General features: G+C 39.3%; 1 protein-coding gene and 1 long non-coding RNA gene across 6 annotated transcripts in view; one reads left to right on the top strand and one right to left on the bottom strand.

Annotated features, from left to right (window-relative positions):
* ENTPD1 (ectonucleoside triphosphate diphosphohydrolase 1) overlaps window positions 1-23,734 on the bottom strand; it is a 173,636-nt gene that overhangs the window by 90,953 nt on the left and 58,949 nt on the right. Inside the window, exon 1 of one of the 3 annotated variants that reach the window (XM_007963683.3) lies at window positions 21,212-21,670. The exons of the other annotated variants lie outside the window; for them this stretch is intronic. Coding sequence (XP_007961874.2) covers window positions 21,212-21,410 — 199 coding nt within the window. The 5' untranslated portion in view covers window positions 21,411-21,670. Of the gene's footprint in view, window positions 1-21,211; window positions 21,671-23,734 lie in introns of those variants that run through there. 3 annotated transcript variants of the gene reach the window in all.
* LOC119627954 (uncharacterized) overlaps window positions 1-23,734 on the top strand; it is a 170,901-nt gene that overhangs the window by 124,421 nt on the left and 22,746 nt on the right. Inside the window, exons 3-5 of one of the 3 annotated variants that reach the window (XR_012094024.1) lie at window positions 19,965-20,109; window positions 20,751-20,967; window positions 21,601-22,103. This is a non-coding gene — a long non-coding RNA (uncharacterized lncRNA). Of the gene's footprint in view, window positions 1-19,964; window positions 20,968-21,600; window positions 22,104-23,734 lie in introns of all 3 variants that reach the window. The other 2 variants (XR_005244187.2, XR_012094025.1) reach the window with 2 other exon arrangements.

Here is a 23,734-nt window from a genome sequence, read left to right as displayed (position 1 = left end):
AGCTAATGAGCAACTTCAGCAAAGACTCAGGAAACAAAATTAATGTGCAAAAATCACAAGCATTCTTATACACCAATAACAGACAAACAGAGAGCCAAATCATGAGTGAAGTCCCATTCACAATTGATACAAAGAGAATAAAATACCTAGAAATCCAACTTACAAGGGATGTAAAAGACCCCTTCAAGAAGCACTACAAACCACTGCTCAACAAAATAAAAGAGGACACAAATAGAAGAACATTCCATGGTCATGGATAGGAAGAATCAATATCGTGAAAATGGCCATACTGCCCAAGGTAATTTGTAGATTCAATGCCATCCCCATCAGGCTACCAATGACTTTCTTCACAGAATTGGAAAAAAACTACTTTAAAGTTCCCATGGAACCAAATAGAGCCCACATTGCCAAGACAATCCTAAGCAAAAAGAATAAAGCTGGAGGCATCACATTAACTGACTTCAAGCTATGTTTGAAGGGTATAGTAACCAAAACAGCATGGTACTGGTACCAAAACAGAGAGACAGACCAATGGAACAGAACAGAGGCCTCGGAAATAACACTACACATCTGCAACCATCTGATCTTTGACAAACCTGACAAAAACAAGAAATGGGGAAAAGATTCCCTATTTAATACATGGTGCTGGGAAAACTGGCTAGCCATATGGAGAAAGTGAAACTGGATCCCTTCCTTACACCTTATACAAACATTAATTCAACATGGATTAAACACTTAAATGTTAGACCTAAAATCATAGAAACTCTAGAAGAAAACCTAGGCAATATGATTCAGGACATAGGCATGGGCAAGGACTTCAAGACTAAAACACCAAAAGCAATGGCAACAAAAGCCAAAATAGACAAATGGGATCTAATTAAACTAAAGAGCTTCTGCACAGGAAAAGAAACTACCATGAGAGTGAACAGGCCACCTACAGAATGGGAGAAAATATTTGCAATCTGACAAAAGGCTAATATCCAGAATCTACAAAGAACTTAAACAAATTTACAAGAAAAATACAAACAACCCCATCAAAAAGTGGGCAAAGGGTATGAACAGACACTTCTTAGAAGAAGACATTTATGCAGCCAACAGACACATGAAAAAATGTTCATCATCACTGGCCATTAGAGAAATGCAAATCAAAACTACAATGAGATACCATCTCACACCAGTTAGAATGGCGATCATTAAAAAGTCAGGAAACAACAGATGCTGGAGAGGATGTGGAAAAATAGGAACGCTTTTACACTGTTGATAGGAGTGTAAACTAGTTCAACCATTGTGGAAGACAGTGTGGCAGTTCCTCAAGGATCTAGAACTAAAAATACCATGTGACCTAGCAATCCCATTACTGGGTATCTACCAAAGGATTATAAATCATGCTACTATAAAGACACATGCACATGTATATTCATTGCAGCATTATTCACAATAGCAAAGACTTGGAACCAACCCAAATGTCCATCAGTGATAGGCTGGATTAAGAAAATGTGGCACATATACACCATGGAATCCTATGCAGCCATAGAAAAGGATGAGTTCATGTCCTTTGCAAAGACATGGATGCAGCTGGAAACCATCATTCTGAGCAAACTATCATAAGGACAGAAAGCCAAACAGCGCATGTTCTCACTCATAGGTGGGAATTGAACAATGAGAACACTTGGACACAGGGCAGAGAACATCACACCCCAGGACCTACCATGGGGTGGAGGGGCAGGGAGAGGGATTGCATTGGGAGAAATACCTAATGTAAATGATGAGCTAATAGGTGCAGCAAACAAACATGGCACATGTATACCTATGTATCAAACCTGCATATTTTACACATGTACCCTAGAACTTAAAGTGTAATTAAAAAAAAAAAAAATCTTTGATAGCCAGGCATGGTGGCTCATGCCTGTAATCCCAGCACTTTGGGAGGCTGAGGTGAGAGGATTGCTTGAGGCCAGGAGTTCAAGACCAGCCTGAGCCCCATAGTGAGATCTCATCTCTACAAAAAAAATTAAAAATTCACCAGGCATGGTGTCATGCACTTGTAGTCCCTGCTACTCAAGAGGCTGAGGCAGAAGTGAGCCATGATCACATCACTGCACTCCAGCCTGGGTGACAGAGTGAGACTCTGTCTCCAAAAAAAAAATAAAAAGAAAAAGAAGCATCTTTGAGTAGTATAGATGTAATATGTGAGGAGGGTTTTTGGAATAGGCAATAAAACAGAAATATATCAAGGCCTCTGAAACACTGTTATATGAAAACCCAGCAACTGAGTGGAGAACGGCCTACTTATACCACTGAGCAATTAGGAACCATCTGAGTAATTAGTTGCTGTTTTTGATTTAACAATTGATTTGTTAGTTTGGATGTAAAAAGAAGAAGTTTTCATGATTGCTTTAAATGTTTGTGTAGGCTGGGGACTTCACAACTCCAGGGGTGTTATTTATACCCTAGACCATCTGGATACCACTGGAGTTATGCCCCAACAATCTACCGGTTGTATGCAGCAGACCTGGTTGGGTACGTAGGAGTCACGGACGGGCCTTTCAGAATCTACCATGGAGATAAATTGCGATATTTTCTGTAACATGTCCTCAATATCTAAGATCATTTTACATATTAGGATGAATCATAAGAAACTGCCAAGATGACAATTTTTGACTTACAAAACTGTCCATTTCAAATTGTTCAACCTAATAAATATTTGTAAAATCCAATATTTGTAAAATCCAATATTTGTAAAATGGGATATTGCAGGTTAAGAATTGGACAAATTAGCATTACCTTTTAAGAGTTTCTCAGTTATTGAGGAGCCATCAGTTCAACCTGCTCTAATGTGTGGGCCTTGCTGTGTATGGGTTGGGGTGAGTCAAAGTAAAACAGAAGCAGTGTAGGATGGGGATGAAGGCTTTCATCAATCACTGGAGTTCACTGAAAGATGACTTTCCTATAAAAATATAGGCATACCTCATTTTATTGAGCTTTGCTTTACTGAACTTCGCAGATACTGCATTTTTTACAAATTAAAGGTTGCGGTGACCCTGTGTCAAGCAAAGCTATTGGCTCCACTTTTTCAAGAGCATATGCTCACTTTCTGTCTCTGTAATATATTTTGGTAATTCTTGCCATATTTAAAACTTTTTCATTATTATTAGACCTGTTACGTAGATCTGTGATGAGTGATCTTTGATGTCACTATTGTCACTGTTTTGGGATGCCATGAACTGTACCATGTAAGACGGCAAATTTAATAAATGTAGTGTGTGTTCTGACTGCTTCACTACCATGTTTCCTTGTCTCCACCATTCTCCTCGGGCTTCCCTATTCCCTGAGACATAACATATCAAAATTAGGCCTGTTAATAATGCTACAATGACCACTAAGTGTTCAAGTGAAAGGAAGAGCCATACATCTCTCACTCGAAGTCAAAAGCTAGAAATGATTAAGCTTACCGAGGAAGGCATGTCAAAAGCTGAGATGGGCTGAAAGCTAAGCTTCTTGCATAAAACAGCCAGGTTGTGAGCACAAAGAAAAATTCTTTTAAAAAAGTAAACACACTACTACAGTGAACACACAAATGATGAGAAAGACAAACTTATTGCTGATATGGAGAAAGTCTGAGTGGTCTGGATAGAAGATCAAACCAGCCACAACATTCCCTTAAGCCAAAGCCTAGGGCTTTGACCAGAGCAAGACCTGAACTCTCTTCAGTTCTATGAAGGCTAAGAGACGTGAGGAAGCTGAAGAAAAGTCAGAAGCCAGCAGAAGTTAGTTCATGAGGTTTAAGAAAAGAAGCCAATTCTGTAATGTAAAAGTGCAAGATGAAGCAGCAAGTGCTGATGGAAAAGCTGCAGCAAGGTATCCAGAAAAGCATGCTAAGATCATTGATGAAGGTGGCTACATGAAACAACAGACTTTCAATGTAGATGAAATAGCTTTCTTTTGGAAGATGCCATCTAGAACTTTCACAGCTAGAGAGGTGAAATGCCTGGCTTCAAAGCTTCAAAGGACAGGATGACTCTCTTGTTAAAGGATAATGAAGCTGGTGACTTTAAGTTTAAGCCATTACTAATTGACCATTCTGAAAATCCTAGGGCCTTTAAGAATTATGTTAAATCTGCTCTGCCTGTGCTCTATAAATGGAACAAAAAAGGCTGGATGACCATAAATCTGTTACAGTATGGTTTACTGAATATTTTAAGCCCACTGTTGATGTCTGCTTCTCAGAAAAAAAATATTCCTTTCAAAATATTACTGTCCATTGACAATGCACCTGGTCATCCAAGAGCTCTGATGAAGATATACAAGAAGATAAATGTTTTCATGCCTGCTAATACAACATCCATTCTGCAGCCTATGGTTCAAGGAGTGCTATGGTTTGGATAGCTGTCTCCTCCAAGCCTCTTACTGGAATTTTATCCCCAGTGTTAGAGGTGGGGCCAAATGGAAGGTGTTTGGTCATGGGGGCAGATCCCTCATGCATAGATCAATGACCTTCTTTGGGGGTGAGTGAGTTCTTACTCTATTAGTTCCCATGAGAGCTAGTTGTTAAAAAGAGGCTAGCACCGGCCCCTCTATACCTTGCTTCCTCTCCCATCATGTGATCGCTGCATACTCTGGCTCCCCTTCACCTTCCTCCAGCAGTGGAAGTAGCCTGAAACCCTCGCCAGATGCCCAATCTTTAGCTTTCAAGTCATCAGAATTGTGAGCCAAATAAACTTTTCTTTCTTTATAAATTTCCCTGTCTCTGGTATTCCTTTATAGCAACACAAAACAAAGTAATTTTGACTTTCAAGTCTTATTTAAGAAATACATTTAGTAAGGTATTATACTTATAAATACATTTAGTAAGGTATGTATAAAAATATTATACATAATGATTTTTCTGATGGACCTGGGCAAAGTAAATTGAAAGCCTTCTGGACAAAAATTACCATTCTAGGTGCCATTAAGAATATTCATGATTCACGGGAGGAGGTCAAAATACCAACATTAACAGGAGTTTGGAAGAAGTTGACCCCAACCCTCAGGAATGACTTGGAGGGGCTCAAGACTTCAGCGGAGAAAGTGACTGCAGAAGTGATGGAAACAGCAGGAGAACTAGAATTAAAAGTGGAGCCTGAAGATGTGAATGAATGACTGCAGTCTTGTGATGAAACTTGAACAGGTGTCAAGTTGCTTCTTATGGATGAGCAGAGAAAGTAGTTTCTTGAGATGGAATCTACTCCTGGGGAAAATACTGTGAACATTGTTGAAATGACAGCAAAGGATTTACAATATTACTTAAACTTGCTCAATGAAACAGCAGACGTGCTTGAGGAGGATTGACTCCAATTTTGAAAGAAGTTCTACTGTTAGTAAAATGTTATCAAACAGCACCACATGCTACAGAGAAATCTGTGATAAAAGGAAGAGTCATTCAATGTGACAAACATCATTATTGTCTTCTTTTAATAAACTGTCATAGTCACTCCAACCTTCAGCAATCAACACCTGATAAGTCAGCAGCATAAACATCAAGGCAAGACTCTCCACCAGCAAAAAGAGTACCACTCACTGAAGGTTCAGATGATTGTTAGCATTTTTTTAGCAATAAAGTACTTTTAATTAAGGTGCATTGATTTTTAGACATAATGCTATTGTACACTTAATGATACAGTATCATGTAAACATAACTTTTATATGCACTGGGAAACCAAAAATTCATATTACTCTTTTAATCACGTTACTTCCTTTGTAGCGGTCTGGAACAAAACTTGCAATAACTTTGAAGTATGTCTGTACTACAGTGAGTAAGATTTTAGAGAGAAAATATATGACCAGTAAAGCTAAAAAGAAGTCAGGAAAACTCCAGGAAGCCTTCAGATACATGAAGGAATATCTAACGGGTGGTTGTTCTTGACTAACGGGAAAACATTTGTACTCCTAAAGAGGGAATGTATCTGAGAAGCACATCTTCTCTCATGAAAAAGGACATCTCTAATTGTTCAGAGTTCATGCCTAGAGATACACCGGGGGACTAGTTTGGGATAAGTGGGAGCCAAGAGTTTTCAGGGAAAAGTTAAATGTCATCAAGGTCCAAGGAATCATATGGAACATCACTAAAAGGAGGTTGAAATGCTATAGAATGCATGGTAGCAAGAAAAGGAGAGGGGCTTTTTCAAAACAGGCAAGGGAACTGGGCACACTCAGCCACCAACCAGTTGTGCAACATAAGCACATTCCTTCCCACCTCAGGACTTCAATGTTTCTCAGTCATACACTGCTGAAATTTGGAAAGAAATTTGGAAATTCTACTTTTAGGAATTGATCCTAAAGGAATTGGTCCTAAAGAAATTGTCAAAGATGTGAAATGAGGTTAATCCACATAAGTTATAATACAATTATATATTTGGAAAATAACTTGCAAATGTTTTTGAAAAACAATTTGGAAAATAATTGGAAGTTTCCCAAATGCTTCCCAAAAGGAAATGGTTAAATAGACATATGGTACATGTTCAAATGACGGAATATTATATGCAGCCATTAAAAGATCATATGGTAAAAGCCACTCAATTGTCACAACCAACTGTAAAGTAAAATTGAGGATTACAATTGGTATGCATAACATGGCTCCAAATTTGTAGAAAATAAATACAAAAAATAAAATAAAAAGTAAGCCAAAGAGAGGGAATAAGAGAAAGACTAAAAAGTCATATGACAGAGTTACAAGTAGTAAACTTACACAAATTTTTATTTTCTTATTTATTCTTTATATATTCTAAATTTTCTTATAAACCTGTATTATTTTTGTAATTAAAACAGATAGCAAATGTAATCAATTTCATTTTAATTAAGAGATTTGAGGATATTTAAGTGTCTTCCAGCACCAAAATCCATGGAGTCTTTTTAAAATGCCAAATGCATAGATACATACACCACATTTGAAATGTGATCTTCTACTCCTCCCCAGCCCTAATCCTCCATTAGTTTTGCAAACAGATCTGCTCTCTGAAGCCATAAGGCAGTTCTGGGAAGAGTTACCTGGAGTTTGGGCTGTCTTCACAATCTGAATCTTAGAGCAAGCTTTTTGAGAAAAACACAATTGAAAAAGACCATACTTCCTGCCCTGAAAGGCCTCTGGCTTTTCTTTCACAGAAAATGTCTGCAGTTTGGATAGACATCAGCACCAGGAAGTTACACACCTTTCTGTAAATATTTCCATCCCTAAAAGACTTCCTCTACTTGTGAAATCTTTACTAACAACCTTCAACATTCACTGTGCCAAATGCCAGGGTCAATTTTCAGTTTCATATTTTACCCATGAGCAGCATTAGACTCAGTTAGACCCAGTTGAAACAGTTTTCTCTGATGGTTCCCAGGACACCATACTCACCTACCTAGTTTATCCCCCTTCCCCCACTCCAACACACACACACTCTCTCTCTCTCTCTATCTATCTTCTTGGACGGTTTCTCGTCCTATACCCAACCTTTAAAGTTGGAGCATCTGGCTCAGTGCTTAGAGCATTGTTGTTGCTGTTTTTTTCTAGTTACACTTACTTACCCAGTCTCATTGGATTTAAATCCTGTCTCACTCAGTTTAAACACCACCTGATGACCTAAATTTATATCTCAAGCCCAGTCTTCTTCCCCAAACTCCAAATTTGTATATCCTTCTGCTCTCTTTGAAAGACCCATGTCAAATGGGCATCTGAAAATTAACACATCCAAAACTGAGATCCTGATGTTCCCACTCAAAGCTATTCCTCCTACAGTCTTCTCATCTCAAGGCAACTCCATCCTTCAATTTCTTGGAAGGCCCAAAACCTTGGAGTCAAGTTTCCTTCTCTCTTGTTTCCCATTCAAATCCAACTAGCAGATTTTATTGGCTCTACTAGATCCAAAATCCAATCACTTTTCACCACATCCACTGCTACTACCTAGAAATGGACACCATCATCTTTTACCTGTATTACTGCAGTAGTCTCCCAACCAGTCTCTCTTCTTCTGCTCATATCCCTTTATGTCTATTCTCTACAATGCAGCTAGAGTGATCCTATTAAAACGTGAATTGGATAAAGTCACTCCTGTGCTCAATACTCACAGAGGTTTCCCATTGCTCTGTAAGTAAAAGTCAAAGGCTATATAGTGGTCTGCAGGATGCTAGACATTCTGTTTAGGCCAAACCTACCTCTCAGCTCTCACCTCCTTGCTTTCTCCACTCCAACCACACTGGATTCTTTGTTGTTTCTTAAACACCCAATTTCTCCTCAGAATTTTGTACATGTTGGTTCCTCTGCATGGAATGTTCTTCAAAGAAACAGCCACATTAGCAGCCATATGCTACCTACCACAAGTCTAAAGAGATCATACAAATGATATCCAACAAAGGCTCAGGAAAACTGCTAAGCAGTGGAACAGGAGCTCACTCCCTAATTCAATAGAGGTTTGCTCTCAGTGGGGAAGGAACAAAGGCTCCTTCCTGAATGCCTTTATGCCTCTGGACAACCATATTGACAAAACTCTGACAGCCCTAGTAACTTTATCTTCTGGAACATGACTACTGTACATGGCGAGAAGACTTTTGCCTTCTTTCTTGGATCTGAGTGAACTTTTCTGCTTAGAGGATTTAGATGTCTTCTCATATTTAGATGGGGATCTAGCATTTGGTGACTGCATTTTTCCAAGATCTGAACAGAACCTGAGGGAGCCATGGGCAGACTATGCATTCTATCCATATCTAACGTTAGACTGGGATAAATCTCCCCCAATACATCCTTAAATACTTTTTAGGATACAGTGAAAAGCACATTCATCCATACATACATACAAAAGGAATCTCTTTTCTTTCAAGGATAAGGCCTTAGATTAAATAAATTTGCAAGAAAATAGAAAGAACAATGAAGGAAAAGCTTGCCTCTAAAATAGATATGAGGCACGAATAAGATGGAAATTTTTTGTTTTTTTTGAACTCTGTACAAGAGGATGTTGCCATAAACAAGCTAAAATAAAAGATTTCATGGAAGCCAAAAACATTGTAACTGAATGAAAGTTTATACTGGAGATAGTTAAGGAAAATTGAATCAGTGATATAGAGGAAATTCTTAGGAAAATAGTCTCAGAATGCAATGAAGAATAAATGAAGAAAATGAAAGGAATAAAGAAGGAAGGAGAAAGAAAGAAGAAGAAGAAAGAAAGAAAGAAAGAAAGAAAGAAAGAAAGAAAGAAAGAAAGAAAGAAAGAAAGAAAGAAAGAAAGAGAGAAAGAAAGAAGAGAAGAGAAGAGAAGAAAAAGAAAGAAAAGAGAAGAGAAGAGAAGAAAAGAGAGAAAAAGAGAGAGGGAGGGAGGGAAGGAAGGAAGGAGGGAAGAAGGAAGGAAGGGTGGAAGGTAGGCAGGCAGGCAGGCCACAGGCAGGCAATTTAGAGATAAGAGATTCAAATAATAGGTCCCTGAAGAAGAAAAACAAACAAAGAAAACAGGAGCATTAATCAAAGTTGTGACAGAAGAAATCTTTCTTGCTCCTAAATAAGTCCTACATTTGGAAATCAAGAGGGTTTACCATATTCCAGGCAAAAATTTTTGAAAGGAAGTCTATATCCAGTTGTCTTATTGTGAAAGTTGTAAATTTCAGAAATGGGGAACAAAAACCATTCAGGCTAAAAAACAGTTGTCCTCAACTTCTGAGTCTGTTTTGTGCTGCTACAACAGACTGAGTCATTTATAAACAACAGAAGTTTATTTGGCTCACAGTTCTGTTGGCTGGGAAGTTCCAGATCAAGGGGCCAGCATCTGGCGAGGGCCTTCTTGCTGTGTCATCCCATGGCAGAAAGCAAAGGGCAAGAGAGCATAAGAGCAAGAGATCAAACACAGCTTCAAGTCCTTTTATTATTGGCATTGATCCATTCATGAGGGAGGAGCCCTCATGACCCAAACACCTCCCAGTAGGTCTTGCCTCCCAATGCTGTTATATTGGGGATTAAGTTTTGAACACATGCTTTCAGGGGGACATATTCAAACTATAGCAATTTCTTTACAGCATCAAACTACTCAAGACAATGGAGGAATATTTCCAATGACTTGAGGGGGAAAGATTGCTATATTTAAGAGAAGTTGTCTCTCTTTTATAACACTGATTCCCTTTCTAAAAAATTAATATGCTTACTAAACTATTATGAAAGGAATCAAGATTAGCGACCCAAGAATGGGGAAAGGCATAGTGAGATAAGAACTATATTAAAATTCATTAAATTCATGGAGGGATGAGTTTGATTATTAATATCCAAAGAAAGAGAAAAACATCCTGTGAAATAAATGACTAATATAATTTTTACTATTTGAATTTATAACATTGTCAAATTAAATATTTAAAATAAGAAAAAGGAGGACACAGGGACACAAAAACTCTTAATCCTTCTCTCATAATGGGGTCAAAAATTACTAACTTCACTTTGATATTAAGATAAATTTAAGCTCAGGAATGCTTTCCTTTTTTTTTTTTTTTTTTTTTTTGAGATGGAGTCTCGCTCTGTCTCCCAGGCTGGAGTGCAGTGGTGTGATCTCAGTTCACTCAAGCTCTGCCTCCCAGGTTCCTGTCATTCTCCTGCCTCAGTCTCCCGAGTAGCTGGGACTATAGGCGGCCACCACCACGCCCAGCTAATTTTGTTTTTTTTGTGTGTATTTTTAGTAGAGATGGAGTTTCACCATGTTAGCCAGGATAGAATGCTTTTCTTTTATTTCCATAGCCTGAGCAACATAACAAGACCCTGCGTCTACAAAACATAAAAAAATCAGCTGGGTATGGTGGTGCACGCCTGTAGCCCTAGCTACTCGGAAGGCTGAGGCAGAAGGATCACCTGAGCCCGGGAGTTCAAGGTTACAGTGAGCTATGATTATGCTACTGCACTCCAGCCTGGGTGACAGAGCAAGACCCTGACTCAAAAAAAAAAAAAAAAAAAAAAAAGATTGCTACAAGTACAATTAAAAATAAGATGTCCATTATTCACAGCTTTGTGGAAATATAAAAACAAATAACAAAGTCTAGAGTCTGTAGAGTAACAAGTATAACAGAAAAAAATTAAACACTAAAGAGAATAAAATGAAAAAAGGCAGGTAAAATAAATGTGCACTGTTTAAATTCCTCTATTAAAATAGAGAATCAAATTGGATTTAGAAAGATTAAAAACAGACAAAACATATCAACCAAATGGGGGGGGGAACAGAATTTAAGACTAAAAAAGTAGATAAAAAGGAGTCATTTCAATTTTATCAAAATATGAACTGCAAAAACATACAAAACATGAGTAGAGGTAAATAGACAACAGACAATTGTATTGAATTAAATGAATCTTAATTGCATTAAGAGCATGAAGTCACTATTATTTGAAGCACTGTTAAAGAATCTAAGAACTTATGAGGAATACAGTATTGAGGGTAATTGAGGTTAAAAGCAAATCTATAATAACAATTGTTTCACCAATTAACAAAATTTGATTATGGACTACAACTGAAAGTATTCTATCAGTGTTAGATTTCCTGAGTTTGATTACTGTACTGTGGTTATATAAGACAATATCTTTGTTCTTGGGAAATACATACTGAAATCTTTAGGGGTAAAGGAACATAATATATACAACTTATTCTCAAATGGTTCAGGAAAAATACTGTATGTGACTGTTATGTGTGGGAGAGACAGAAAAGGGAAGAGAGAATGATAAAGGAAATGTGGCAGAATTTTTTAACTTGGTAAATATTTGTGAAGTGCTCTTTGAATTGTTCTTGTAACTTTTCTGTAATTTTGAAGTCCTTTCAAAATAGAAAAATTAACACAACAACAACAAAAAATCTATGATAACAAACCAAAAATGAAATTTTACAACAATTACATTTATAACGGCACCAAAAAGAAAATCATACTTAGGAATAAATTTAACAAAAAAATACAAAAGTTACACTCTGAAAACTACAAAATATTACTTAAGGAAATTAAGTAAGACCTACATACACAGAAAGACATCACATGTTCATGGATTGGAAGATTTAATATTTTTAAGACGGCAATATTCTCCAAATAGATTTACCGAGTTGATGCAATCTTATTAAAATCTCAGTTGGCTTCCTTGCAAAAGTTGACAACCTGATCTTAAAATTCATAGGGAAGTTAATGAGACCCATAATACCCAAAACAATATTTTAAAAATAAAAAGAAATTGGAGGACTCACACTGCCTGATTTCAAAACTTACTACCAAACTGTAGTAATCAAGAAATGTGGAACTGACATAGGGCCAGATATATAAAGAAATGGAATGTAACTGAGAGTCTAGAAAAAAATGCTCACACTTATGGGAAATTGATTTTCAACAGGGTGCCAAAACAACAGGAGAAAATAATAATCTTTTCAACAAATGTTGCTGTAACAACTATATATTCACATAGAAAAACATGAAATTTGGCCCCTACCTCATAACATATACAAAAACTAACTCAAAGTGGATCAAAAACCTAAATGCAAGGGCTAAAAACTATGTAGCTCTTTGAAGAAAATATAGATGTATGTCTTCATGACTTTGGATTAGGCAATAGTTTCTTAGATAGGACAACAAAAGCGTAAGAACCAAAAAAACTATAGATTGAATATCATCAAAATTTAAAACTTTTAAATTTTGTGCTGCAAACAATACTGTCAAGAAAGTGAAAAGACAACCCACAGAATGGGAGAAAATTTTTGGAAATCATATATCTGAAAAGGGAATATATAAGGAATCATTGCAACTCAATTATAAACAGGTGAGACAATTTTAAAAATGGGCAAAGAGGCCAGGTGTGGTGGCTCACACCTGTACTCCCAGCACTTTGGGAGGCCGAGGCAGGTGGATCACCTGAGGTCAGGAGTTCGAGACCAGCCCAGCCAACATGGTGAAAGCCCATCTCTACTAAACATACAAAATTAGCTGGGCGTGGTGGCACGTGCCTGTAATCCCAGCTACTCGGGAGGCTGAGGCAGGAGAATCACTTGAACTCAGGAGGCAGAGGTTGCAGTGAGCCAAAATCATACCATCACACTCCAGCCTGGGCAACAAGAGTGAAACTCCACTTCAAAAAAAAAATGGGCAAAGGATCTGAACAGACATTTTTCCAAAAAAGATCCACAAATGCCCACTAAACATATGAATAGATTTTCAAAACCATCAGCCATCAGGGAAATACAAATCAAAACCTCAATGAGATACTACTTCACACTCATTAGGAAGGCTGTAATAAAAGATAGGTAATAACAAGTGTTGGCAAGGATGTGGAGAAATCGGAATCACCATATATTGCTGGTGGAAATGTAAATAGTCCAGCTGCTTTGGAAGACAGTCTGGCAGTTCATCAAATGGTTAAACATAGACATACAAGTGACCCAGCAATTTTGCTCCTAGGTATATAACCAAAAGAAATTAAAAACATAAGTCCACACCAAAACTTGTCCATGAATGCTCACAGCAGCATTATTCACAATGTCAAAAAATAAAAACAATCCAACTATTCATCAACTGATGAATAAAATGTGGTATATACATTCAGTGGGATATATGCTATGAAATGAATGTCCAGAATAGGCAAAATTGTGGAGACAGAAAGTAGATTGGTGTTTTCCTAGGACTCAGAAGACGCGGGGGCAGGGGTGGAGGGGCACATAGGGAGGAAATGGGGAGTGCCCATTAATAGGTATGAGGTTTCTTTTCAGGGTGATAAAATATTCCAAAATTGATTTTGGTGGTGGTACACAATCCTGTGAATATACTAAAACCACTGAATTGTCAACTTTAAGTTGGTGAATTGTATGATATGTGAATTATATCAATTATATCTCCAGATAATAAGATCAACAACTATGGATTTGAATCTCAACTTTAGCACTTACCAACTGAGAGACTTTAACAATTCAGTTACTTAACGTTAAATTATACCAACCTCCTAGGATTGTTGGAAAACTGAATTAACTGAATTAATCCACTATAAGTCTGTGTGTTAACGAACTAAAGTCACCAGCACTTCCTTTCATTAAACACTTACCGTATTCATTTCCTTTGCCTGCTATAACAAATCACCATTAAAAACTCAGTGGTTTAAAACAACACACATTTATTCTCTTACAGCTCTGGAAGTCTGAAGCCTGAAATCAGTTTCACTCAACTGAAATCAAGGTGTTGGTAGGACTAAGCTCCTCTCTACCCATCAGAGAATATTATGGTTGGAGATAAATTACCATATAATTGAAAAGACTGGATTGATTAATAAATATCCAATTTTATATCCTAAAAACATACAGCTTCTTCACAAGTGTTCATAGATTTATACAAACCCACCATATGCTTAGTTACAAGGAAACCTCAGAAATTATAAAGCCATATTCTTTAACCATCATGGAAAAGGTGAAAAATTAATCATAATGGCCATACAAAAATAAAAATCATTTAGAATCTTCTAAAAGTAATATCCTGGGCTACAGAGAATAAAAATATGATGTCAAACTATTTAGAAAACTATGACACCACATATAAAAATGTGTTGGATCTATTTACAGTAAGAACAGATTCAGAAAAACTATCACAGGCCGAGTGCGGTGGCTCACACCTGTAATCTCAGCATTTTGGGAGGCCTAGGCAGGCAGATCACTTGAGTGCAGGAGTTCTAGACCAGCCTGGGCAACATGGTGAAACCCCGTCATAACAAAAATAAATAAATAAATACCGAAAAACTATTATAAGTATGGCAGGAAAACTTGAATACCTTTATATGATAAAGCACTCACATATGTTGATTAAAAACGTCAAATCCAAATAAGTATTATAATAAACAGGAAAAGAATGTAAAAAGTATACAAAAGAAGTATATCATGTGAAAAATGTCAAATTTACTGTAATTAAAGAAATACGAACTAAAACAATCTAAAAATTGATAAGATTATTTAAAAACAAAAACACCAAAGCTGTCAGGGATGCCACAAAACAGGAACTGCTTTTGAGAGCATGAAGGGCCCAAGCTTTGGGAAGGTGACCTGGCAACAGTAATCAAGAACTTTAAAAAACATTAACAAGTTTCAATCTAGTAAGTCTATTTGTCGGATCCTATCCTCAGAGTGCAATCCTACATATGGAAAAAACTTCCTGCACGAAGACATTTATTGGAAATGGAAACAACCTCAGTGTTCAATAACAGGAGAACTGTTAAATAAACCATGTGACTATAAAAAATAGGCTAACAAAGACCACGCTATAAAATGGAAAATAGTTGTGCTTCACTGCTACAGTAAAACCAGGCTTTAAAACTGTATATATGGCCTAACGATCATGGTGCCATCTCATAATTTTTCAAGGTCCTACTCAAGTGAATGCCAAATGAGAGAAACAACCCAGGCATAGTAAAAAAGAACTGCCAGGAAATAGCATCAAAATATTACAAGTGATTGTTTTTCTTCCCCACTGTCATCTACAGTATCATGTTTTCTTTAACAGGCATGTGCTACGTTACTTTTATCCTCATGGACATAAAGCAATGCTTTACATCCTTCCTATGAATCAAAAGGAAACACTTCATTCTTTTTCTTTTTTGGCTTCTTTTTTAAATTTTTTAAACCAAGCAGTGGTTATGGAAGGAAACACCTCTTTGTGTAGGGCATGTACTGCCATCATGGATCTCTAAAGTCACTTTGATATTCTAACAACACTGCATGTTGCATACATGTTAGATAACCTCCACTTTGGATTCTTTTCTCCAAGAACTTATTTTCTCTTCACAACTCCCTCAAGTTTCCAAGCCTAAAGAAATTCCATCCGTTCTCTCTGCACCCACTTTCCTTGCTTTGCTCCTAGACTTGTTCCCACCTTTCTTCTGCAGAGCGTAGACAATGCCTCAGGCACACTGTTCCCAATCTCAGAGCCCTGAGCCCCTGCTACCTCTAGCTTCTTGGGACTCCAACACCCAGCACAAGGTTCTGCAGGCAGCCACACATTCTGCTCCAGTACTTCTCAAGTTGAAGGCAGAGAATAAGGGAAGTTTAGGGAAGCTTGGAGCCATGGAGAAAAGGTGGAGACATGTAGGAAATCTAACACAAGGCCTTTTTGTGTAACAGTAGTTTGTGTGTACTGAAGATTCCAGTTTCTAGGATTTGGCAAATTGGGAGCCTCAGTTTCCTGTTTTAGGGCATATATCTGCTGAATGAATAAATGAATTAGGCTTTCCATCATCCTGCAATGACAGCTGATCAGTGCTAGAAGTGGTAGCTTGGTGAGGGGGTGGAGAGTGGGAAGAGCTTGGTCATTTAGTACCAAAATAAGCCCTGAGACTAAGACATGCGATGACCCTGTCACATTGCTAGTCAAAGTGTGGCCTGTGGAGGGGCAGCATTATCATCACCTGGGAACTTGTTAGAAATGTAGACCTACTTCAGAGCTATTGGATCAGAATCTGCATTTTAACAAGTTCTCTAATGATACTATACCCATGTTCAAGTTTGAGAAGCACTGCCTCAGAACACACACGTGTGCGCACACACACACACCAATATCACTAAGACAAAAAAGTGATTCCACTCTTGCACACTTCACCAAACCATCAAGACATTTAGTGATTCTTCACCACAGGGGCTGCCCTTGATTTTGGCCTTCCTCCGAAGTACTTCAAAGAATAGACTCCATGTAATTTACTCCAGGCCTCACCTTCACTTTACACAGATGGAGCCCATCACCTTTGGACAGTAGTGGGTGGGATTAAACCCTACTGCCCTTGAGCACCATCACCAGTTATAAAGAGCAGAGAAACAACCAAAAAGACAACACAAGGGGGAAAGCCCTCTCAAAATGTAATTTGACCAAGTAAAGGCAATACCACTCACAATGATTTATAAAAACTGTTTACCAGATGTAGGTTATTACCAAGGGTGCAATAATGATTAAGGAAATCATTTAATGTGCAGTTGATTGCTTTGTAAAGGCTTATTTGAGTACATGACCCATAGTGAAGGATAAACTCTGTACTTCTGCCTTCAAATCTCCAAGATGGACATGTAAGTAGGTTGACTGCTCAGAGCTTGGGAAAAAAGGGGGCTTTTTACTCTTAAATCTACACTATAGTTAAGGTAAAAGAGAGAAAAGATCTTTAAGCACTGCTGGGAGTGTGAAGGGGCTTGCCATGGGCACCAGATTCTACTCATTTTTCTAGATCCAACTGAAGTGTCCCATCCTCTGAGAAGTTCCTCCAGAAGCCATCACTCCCTATTCTGCTTCTCATGGCACTTTCTCTTGTATTATTATTTTTTATTTTTATTTTGTTAGAGACAAAGTCTCATTATGCTGCCCAGGCTGGAGTGCAGTGGTTAGTCACAGCTGCAATTACATTATAGCACATTACAGCCTCAAACTTCTGGGCCCAAGCAATCCTTCTGCCTCAACCTCCTGAGTAGCTGGAACTACAAGCATGTACCACTGTGTCATGGCACTTGGTTTAGACTTATATTACAGCTCTTAGGGAGGTAGAATGTATCCATTAGGATCCCAGACTTTGCAGCCTAACTACATCAGTCAAAATTTCCCCTCTGCCTATTATTAGCTATGTGACCTTAACCAAATGACCTTCTTCCACCAGCTGGAAGATGCAGAAACCAATATCACGGAATTTTTGTAAAGATTACACGAGACAACACATATAAAGCATTACAATGTTTGGCACATAATAAATAATCAATGTTAGCTATTATTATTACCACTCCCAGCTATTATTATTATTAGGCTTCCCCACTAGACCATGAGCAAACTGTTTATCCAAGGATCTGTGTGGCATGGGAACTTACAAATGGTAGACACACAATAATATGTGTCAAATTGGTTTGAAGGTATGCCAGGAAGAGGAAAGGGAGGGTGCTGGAAAAAACCGTAGTGTACTTTATGATTTTTCCCAGGGCCAACTTCTGTAGTGTTTGTTTTTATTTCATTACCAGAGTACATTATCTCAGACAGCAAGGTTACTATAAAGTAGGGCTAGAAAGACACTATTTATGGAACCAGATACTCTGTTCAGAGAAAGTAAAGTTGGCTATGAGGCACCTGAAATCTCCAGTTTGGCCCTTGGCTGAGCGGGGAGTGGGGGCTGAAGTTCAGCCAGAGCTTCACTTGCCCAACAGGGTGCCCTGGCATGGGGTTACATTATCTCTGAAAATCATCCACCCAGACGGGTGCATTTTGTTTTTCAGTGTATCCACATAGAGGGACGTCTTTACAGATTGTGCAAAAGATCTATATGTACCAGTGGAGAACCCTACTGCAAACTCAAAGGTCCCCCTTTTAAACCAGCCTCCTGAGTCTCAAATGAGCATCGGCTAAAATAATAATGCTTCACTCACTAAATATTTATTGAGTTCCCATTAAGGAGCTCAAGGTGCTAACAGCTGACAAGGACCTTTTGGACTTGCACAAGAGCCTGGTGTGTACCACCCTCTAAGGAAAGCTTGGGATGTTCTTTGACATGGACACCAAATTGAAGAACCTGTCCCAGGGGCTGATGAATGTGGCTGCCAAGCTGGCCCACAATAAGCACATCACAGGACCTCCCAGACCTCATGGAGGAGTTCACTGAACCTGACACCTTCACCATTGGCTGCTGAATCACATGTGCTCTTCCTGAATCAGTACTCAGCATCTGTCCACTTCCTGCATGGCGTCTGGCCCTCTATGACTGCTATATGGTCACCCTCTGTGGCTGCCTCCTGTACCCCTATCATGACTGAGGCCCCTCTCCCACCACTCTGCCCACACTGATGAGAAAGTTGCCATAAGTTGAGAGACTAAAAATAAAATTGCACTAGACACTGCAGATCTAAAGGTGAATACATAAATTACAATTGGGGAGAGACAGAAGGTAATGCAGAGGGCAGGAGTGTGGACAAGTATGATGAGTGCCACCTTAGGCATAACTGATGAGGTACTATAGAAGTATCCAAGATGGGGGCTAATCTAGACTTGAAGGATTAGAGAAGGCTTAAAGGGGAATAACACCCAATATGAGACTTCAAGGAGTGATAGCAAATGTTAATATTTATTTAGCGATACTATACATCAGGCGCTGTTCTAAAAACTTTGCATGAATCCTTCATTCAGTCCTTACCACAATCCTATAAGATAGATGTTATTGTTATTATTTTCATGTTATAGATGATGAAACTGAGGCACACAGTAAATGGTGGAGCTGAAATTCAAACCCAGGCAGCTCAGCTCCAGACTAAAGGGGAAGGAGAGCACCAGATAGGCCCTTAAAACAGGAGACAGCGCCTAGCTACAGTCTGAGGAAAGATGCAGTTCCTCTGGGGAACTGAAAGTAACTCAATGAGGCGCAGCTTGGGGTGGGGACAGATGTTCAGAGATGACTGGGCCTGCTCTGTAGGTTGGAAGAAAAACCAGAAGCAGAGGGTTTCAGATCCAGTCCAGACCTTTTTTTTTTTTTTTTTTTGAGACAGTGTCTCACTCTGTCTCCCAGGCTGGACTGCAGTGGTGCAATCTCAGCTCACTGAAACCTCCACCTCCCAGGTTCAGGTGATTCCCCTTCCTCAGCTCCCCAAGTGGCTGGGACCACAGGTGCACACCACCATGCCTGGCTAATTTTAGTATTTTTAGTAGAGACAGGGTTTCACCATGTTGGCCAGGCTGGTCTCGAATTCCTGACCTCAGGTGATCCGCCTACCTCAGCTCCCAAAGTGCTGGGATTACAGGTGCCAGCCACCACACTCAGCCCCCCAGTCCAGACTTTTGACAACTAGCTGTGACTGGTGTTACCTAACTAACCCCTTCTGACTTCAGTTTCTCCCTTTTGTAAAAGATCATAATAACAATACCTGCTTCTCCTAGAGAATGGCCATGAGCATCAAATGATGAAAATGTATGTGAACTTGAGTACAAAGTACAAATTCCTTCACAGACTTAAGACTTTATCAGTATCATTGCCCCAGTAGGTTCAAGGATTTGCAAACCTGAAATCCACAATGTCAGGGCACCAGAAAAAGCAGAGAAACAGTATTGGGGAGTGGAAAAGCCCACCAGCCCTGCCTCAGACCACCTCCATCCACACTCGGCCCTTACTAACTGTGAGATCTCAAGGTGAGTTATCCTCTCAGTACCTCAATTTTGCCATCTGGAAAATGGGAATGACAATGATAGCACTTGTAAGGTTCATGTGACAAGTAAGTAGCACATGTAATATGCTAGGTACAGCTCCCAATACAGAATAAAGACTTAGTCAACATCAACAGCTATCATTATTGTTAAGTATTAAGAAATCTGTTGCCTACTTATGCTATTCTTCCATGTTCTATATGGTATAAGCATGTGGGAATGTTAGAAGTTAGAGATGATAAAGGAGGAGGAGAAGGAGATTTACAACCCTACACTCCCTCACTGCTGCAGAGATTCTTCCTGGCTCTCACACGCTGGCAAGCAGCTGGCTCTCCGTCCTGGCAGAAAATGCCCAAAAGAGGTAAAAGATAGAGACTGCACACCATCTGTGCAAACCAGGCTGCTCTTGTAGTTTTTAGACAAAATCTAAATGTAGTCAGATATGACCTGCCCTTTTAAGATAGAATTATTCTATTTCCTCCCTCCACCCCTCCCCGTCCCCCACTCTGTCCCTCACACAAAACTCCCCCACATATCTCAAGAAACTTTCAGCATTTTGAAAGACATACTCTGGGGTCCCGTTGTGACAGCCTTGTGCCACATTAACTTCTCTGTCTTGTTCGCAGCAAAGAAGTCTTTGCTAATTTCACAACAGGAAAGCATGCAAGAAATTCGAGAACAAAACAAATCTACACGCAGAGCCCAGCATCTTCAAGTAAACTCCCCGAGGTACAGACCCGAGGGTAGATGAGTCCGGACTGCAGATGAGGCAGCTGCCTCTTAAACTGCAAGGGGACAGAAAAAGTCATTTGCCTCTGAAAAACCAACTCTGAATACAAATTGGTAATGAATATTCATGAGCCCCTCCAGCTTGCTCTAGAGCCACCCTTGACTGCTACCCTGGACTGTGCTTCCTAAAAAGTTTCCCAAAGCTCTTTCTCTGCCTCCTCTCAGAAGGAAGAGGGTGGGAAAGTTCATTCAGGGCTTTTTGCCTCCAACTTTCAAGTACTTGCTTTTTGCTCTGGCTTTTATTTTTCCTTTTTTTTTTTTTTTTTAAGGTTTCAGATCAAATCAATTTTGGTCTTACCCTTTGTATCTTCCATAAGTAGCAGCTTTTGTTTTCCTCCTCTTTCCTCGTGTTTCCCCCCCCGCCTCTGCTTGCTGTGGTCCGTCTCCGTGAGAGAGGTACTCAAGGAAACAGAGATATAACAGACCCTAAGGCTCGTGGGAGGGGCTAAATTAGCCGGCCCCGTTTCGGAAGGAACCTCAAACCCTGTCTCTTTCATTGACTAGAAAGGACAGATTGACTGAGGAGTCCAGCAGCTCATTTTCCTCAAGTTACTCGAAGCCTTTTCCAGGTTGTAATTTTTTGTATCCTTGAAGCAATGTATGTTCAAATCTCTCTCTCTTTCTCTCTTCTTCCCTCTCGCCCTTACTCCCTCCCTCTTCATCTCTCTCTCCCTCTCTTTGTTATAGAAATCTCGTTTTCTCCCTTGAAAAAGTCATCTCGGCTGCAAGCAAAAAAAGCTATTTCCTTACTGCAATTATGAAGCTAGATAATAAGAAAGTTGTTACCTTGAAACCTACTCGAAAAACTGAAAGTCAAGAACAATTCTTCCCTCCCCATAAAGCCTCTGGTCCCATGACCAGCAATCCTTTCTCAAGGCTCATTAGAGCAAAGGCTAACAGGTGACCCAAGCGATGAGTTTCCTGCAGGAGAAGCTGCGTTATTGGTTGGAAGGCTGGGTGGAACCACAGAGGAGCTGCTCAATGGGAACCGCTGCCTGGCTGTGAATTGATGAAAGTCATCCACCATTTCACAACTTTCACTTCCTACCTTTGAAGTCTAATGAGCATGAATTGCCACATCCAGACTATCAAGATTACCCCAATGTAGATGAGAACCTGAGCAAATTATTTTTAAACTGTGTAACAAAATTATTTTGAAATCAAAACAAGGGCTACCCTTTGAAAGGAAGGTAAGTCTTCAAGTCCCAAGGCGACTTGGCAGTTTCTCCCTCCACAAGGCTGTTGCAAACCTTAGCATTTCAGGTTTGAAAGATACCTCAGACATCGAGTCTAAACGAGGTTAGAGATGTGGAGAGGTTAAGCCACCTGCTCATGCTCACACACGGTCTCTCCTATTTGCTACCATGCTCCCCAGCACCTAATACAGTTTCTCTCACAGCATGGGCTCTCAATAAATATTTGATGAATGGTTGAAAAAGTGAATGAATTGCAGCAAAGCAGAAACGTAGATCTGTTTTCCTGTTTCCTAGTTCTTGCTTTTTCTACATTGCGTGTCTGGCATGAAAATTTGTATCTAAAGCCAATTATACCATATAAATCATTAAATTTGTGAGCCCTAAGGATTGTTTTGACTCTATGTAGAAACTATATTCTCCAGCGAACTTTCAGTCATACTTTAATAATGATGAAGGATAACCTTTTAGTTTAGGCATCTGTTACTTTGCACGGTGCCACATGGTATATACTTAATACATTTTTATACTTTAATAAATTTGGAGCTGTATAACAACCCTTTCTTTATTTCTGAAATGCTTTATAGTTATAGGATTTTGCATGTGTAATAACAACTAATTATATTGAATGAAAGACTCAATGGATGCCTTCTCTCGAGCCAGTTTAGACTACATCTCTAAAATGAATATTGGTCTGATATTCATCCTGTTATGATAAAATTGGTTTTGGGTGATATGATGGGATTTTTTGTAAAAACCAACAATATAATCGGTTTATGACTGACTGCCTTTGTACTATTGTTTTGGAGAGAAATTTGAAAAGAGCATGTCCACAAAATATTCTGCGAATTACAGAATGGAAACCAAAACCTCAAAGCCAGAAAGAGAAAAGAATGATCAAAGGGAAGATCCAGAGGCTGAGGGGTAGGCAGGAGAGACAGACAGACAAGTACCTGAACTTGTCAATGAGAGACACACTTTGGTGGGTGCTGTGGTAACAGTTCTCTACTTTATTACATTAGGACATTAGGTTCTTTTTTTTTCTGAGACAAGAGTTTTGCTCTTATTTCCCAGGCTGGAGTGCAATGGAGCAATCTCAGCTCACTGCACCCTCTGCCTCCCGGGTTCAAGTGATTCTCCTGCCTCAGCCTCCCAAGTACCTGGAATTACAGACGCCCACCACCTTGCCCAGCTAATTTGTGTATTTTTAGTAGAGATGGGGTTTCACCATGTTGGTCAGGCTGGTTTCGAACTCCTGACCTCAGGTGATCCCGCCCGCCTCAGCCTCCCAAAGTGCTGGGATTACAGGCGTGAGCCACCGCGCCCCGCCTATTTTACTACATTCTTACATTATTTCTTTGAGACAGAGCCTCACTCTGTCACCCAGGCTGGAGTGCAGTGGCGTGATCTCGGATCACTGCAGGCTCTACCTCCTAGGTTCAAGTGATTCTTGTGCCTCAGCCTCCCGAGTAGCTGGGATTATAGGTGTGCACCGTTAAGCCCGGCTAATTTTTGTATTTTTAGTAGAGTTTGGGTTTCACCATGTTGTCCAGGCTGGTCTCAAACTCCTGGCCTCAAGTGATCCACTTGCCTTGGCCTCCCAAAGTGCTAGGATTACAGGTGTGAGC

Source organism: Chlorocebus sabaeus, chromosome 9, assembly GCF_047675955.1.
Source record: "Chlorocebus sabaeus isolate Y175 chromosome 9, mChlSab1.0.hap1, whole genome shotgun sequence".
Lineage (NCBI taxonomy): Eukaryota > Metazoa > Chordata > Mammalia > Primates > Cercopithecidae > Chlorocebus > Chlorocebus sabaeus.
This window is presented reverse-complemented; position numbering and strand designations above follow the sequence as displayed.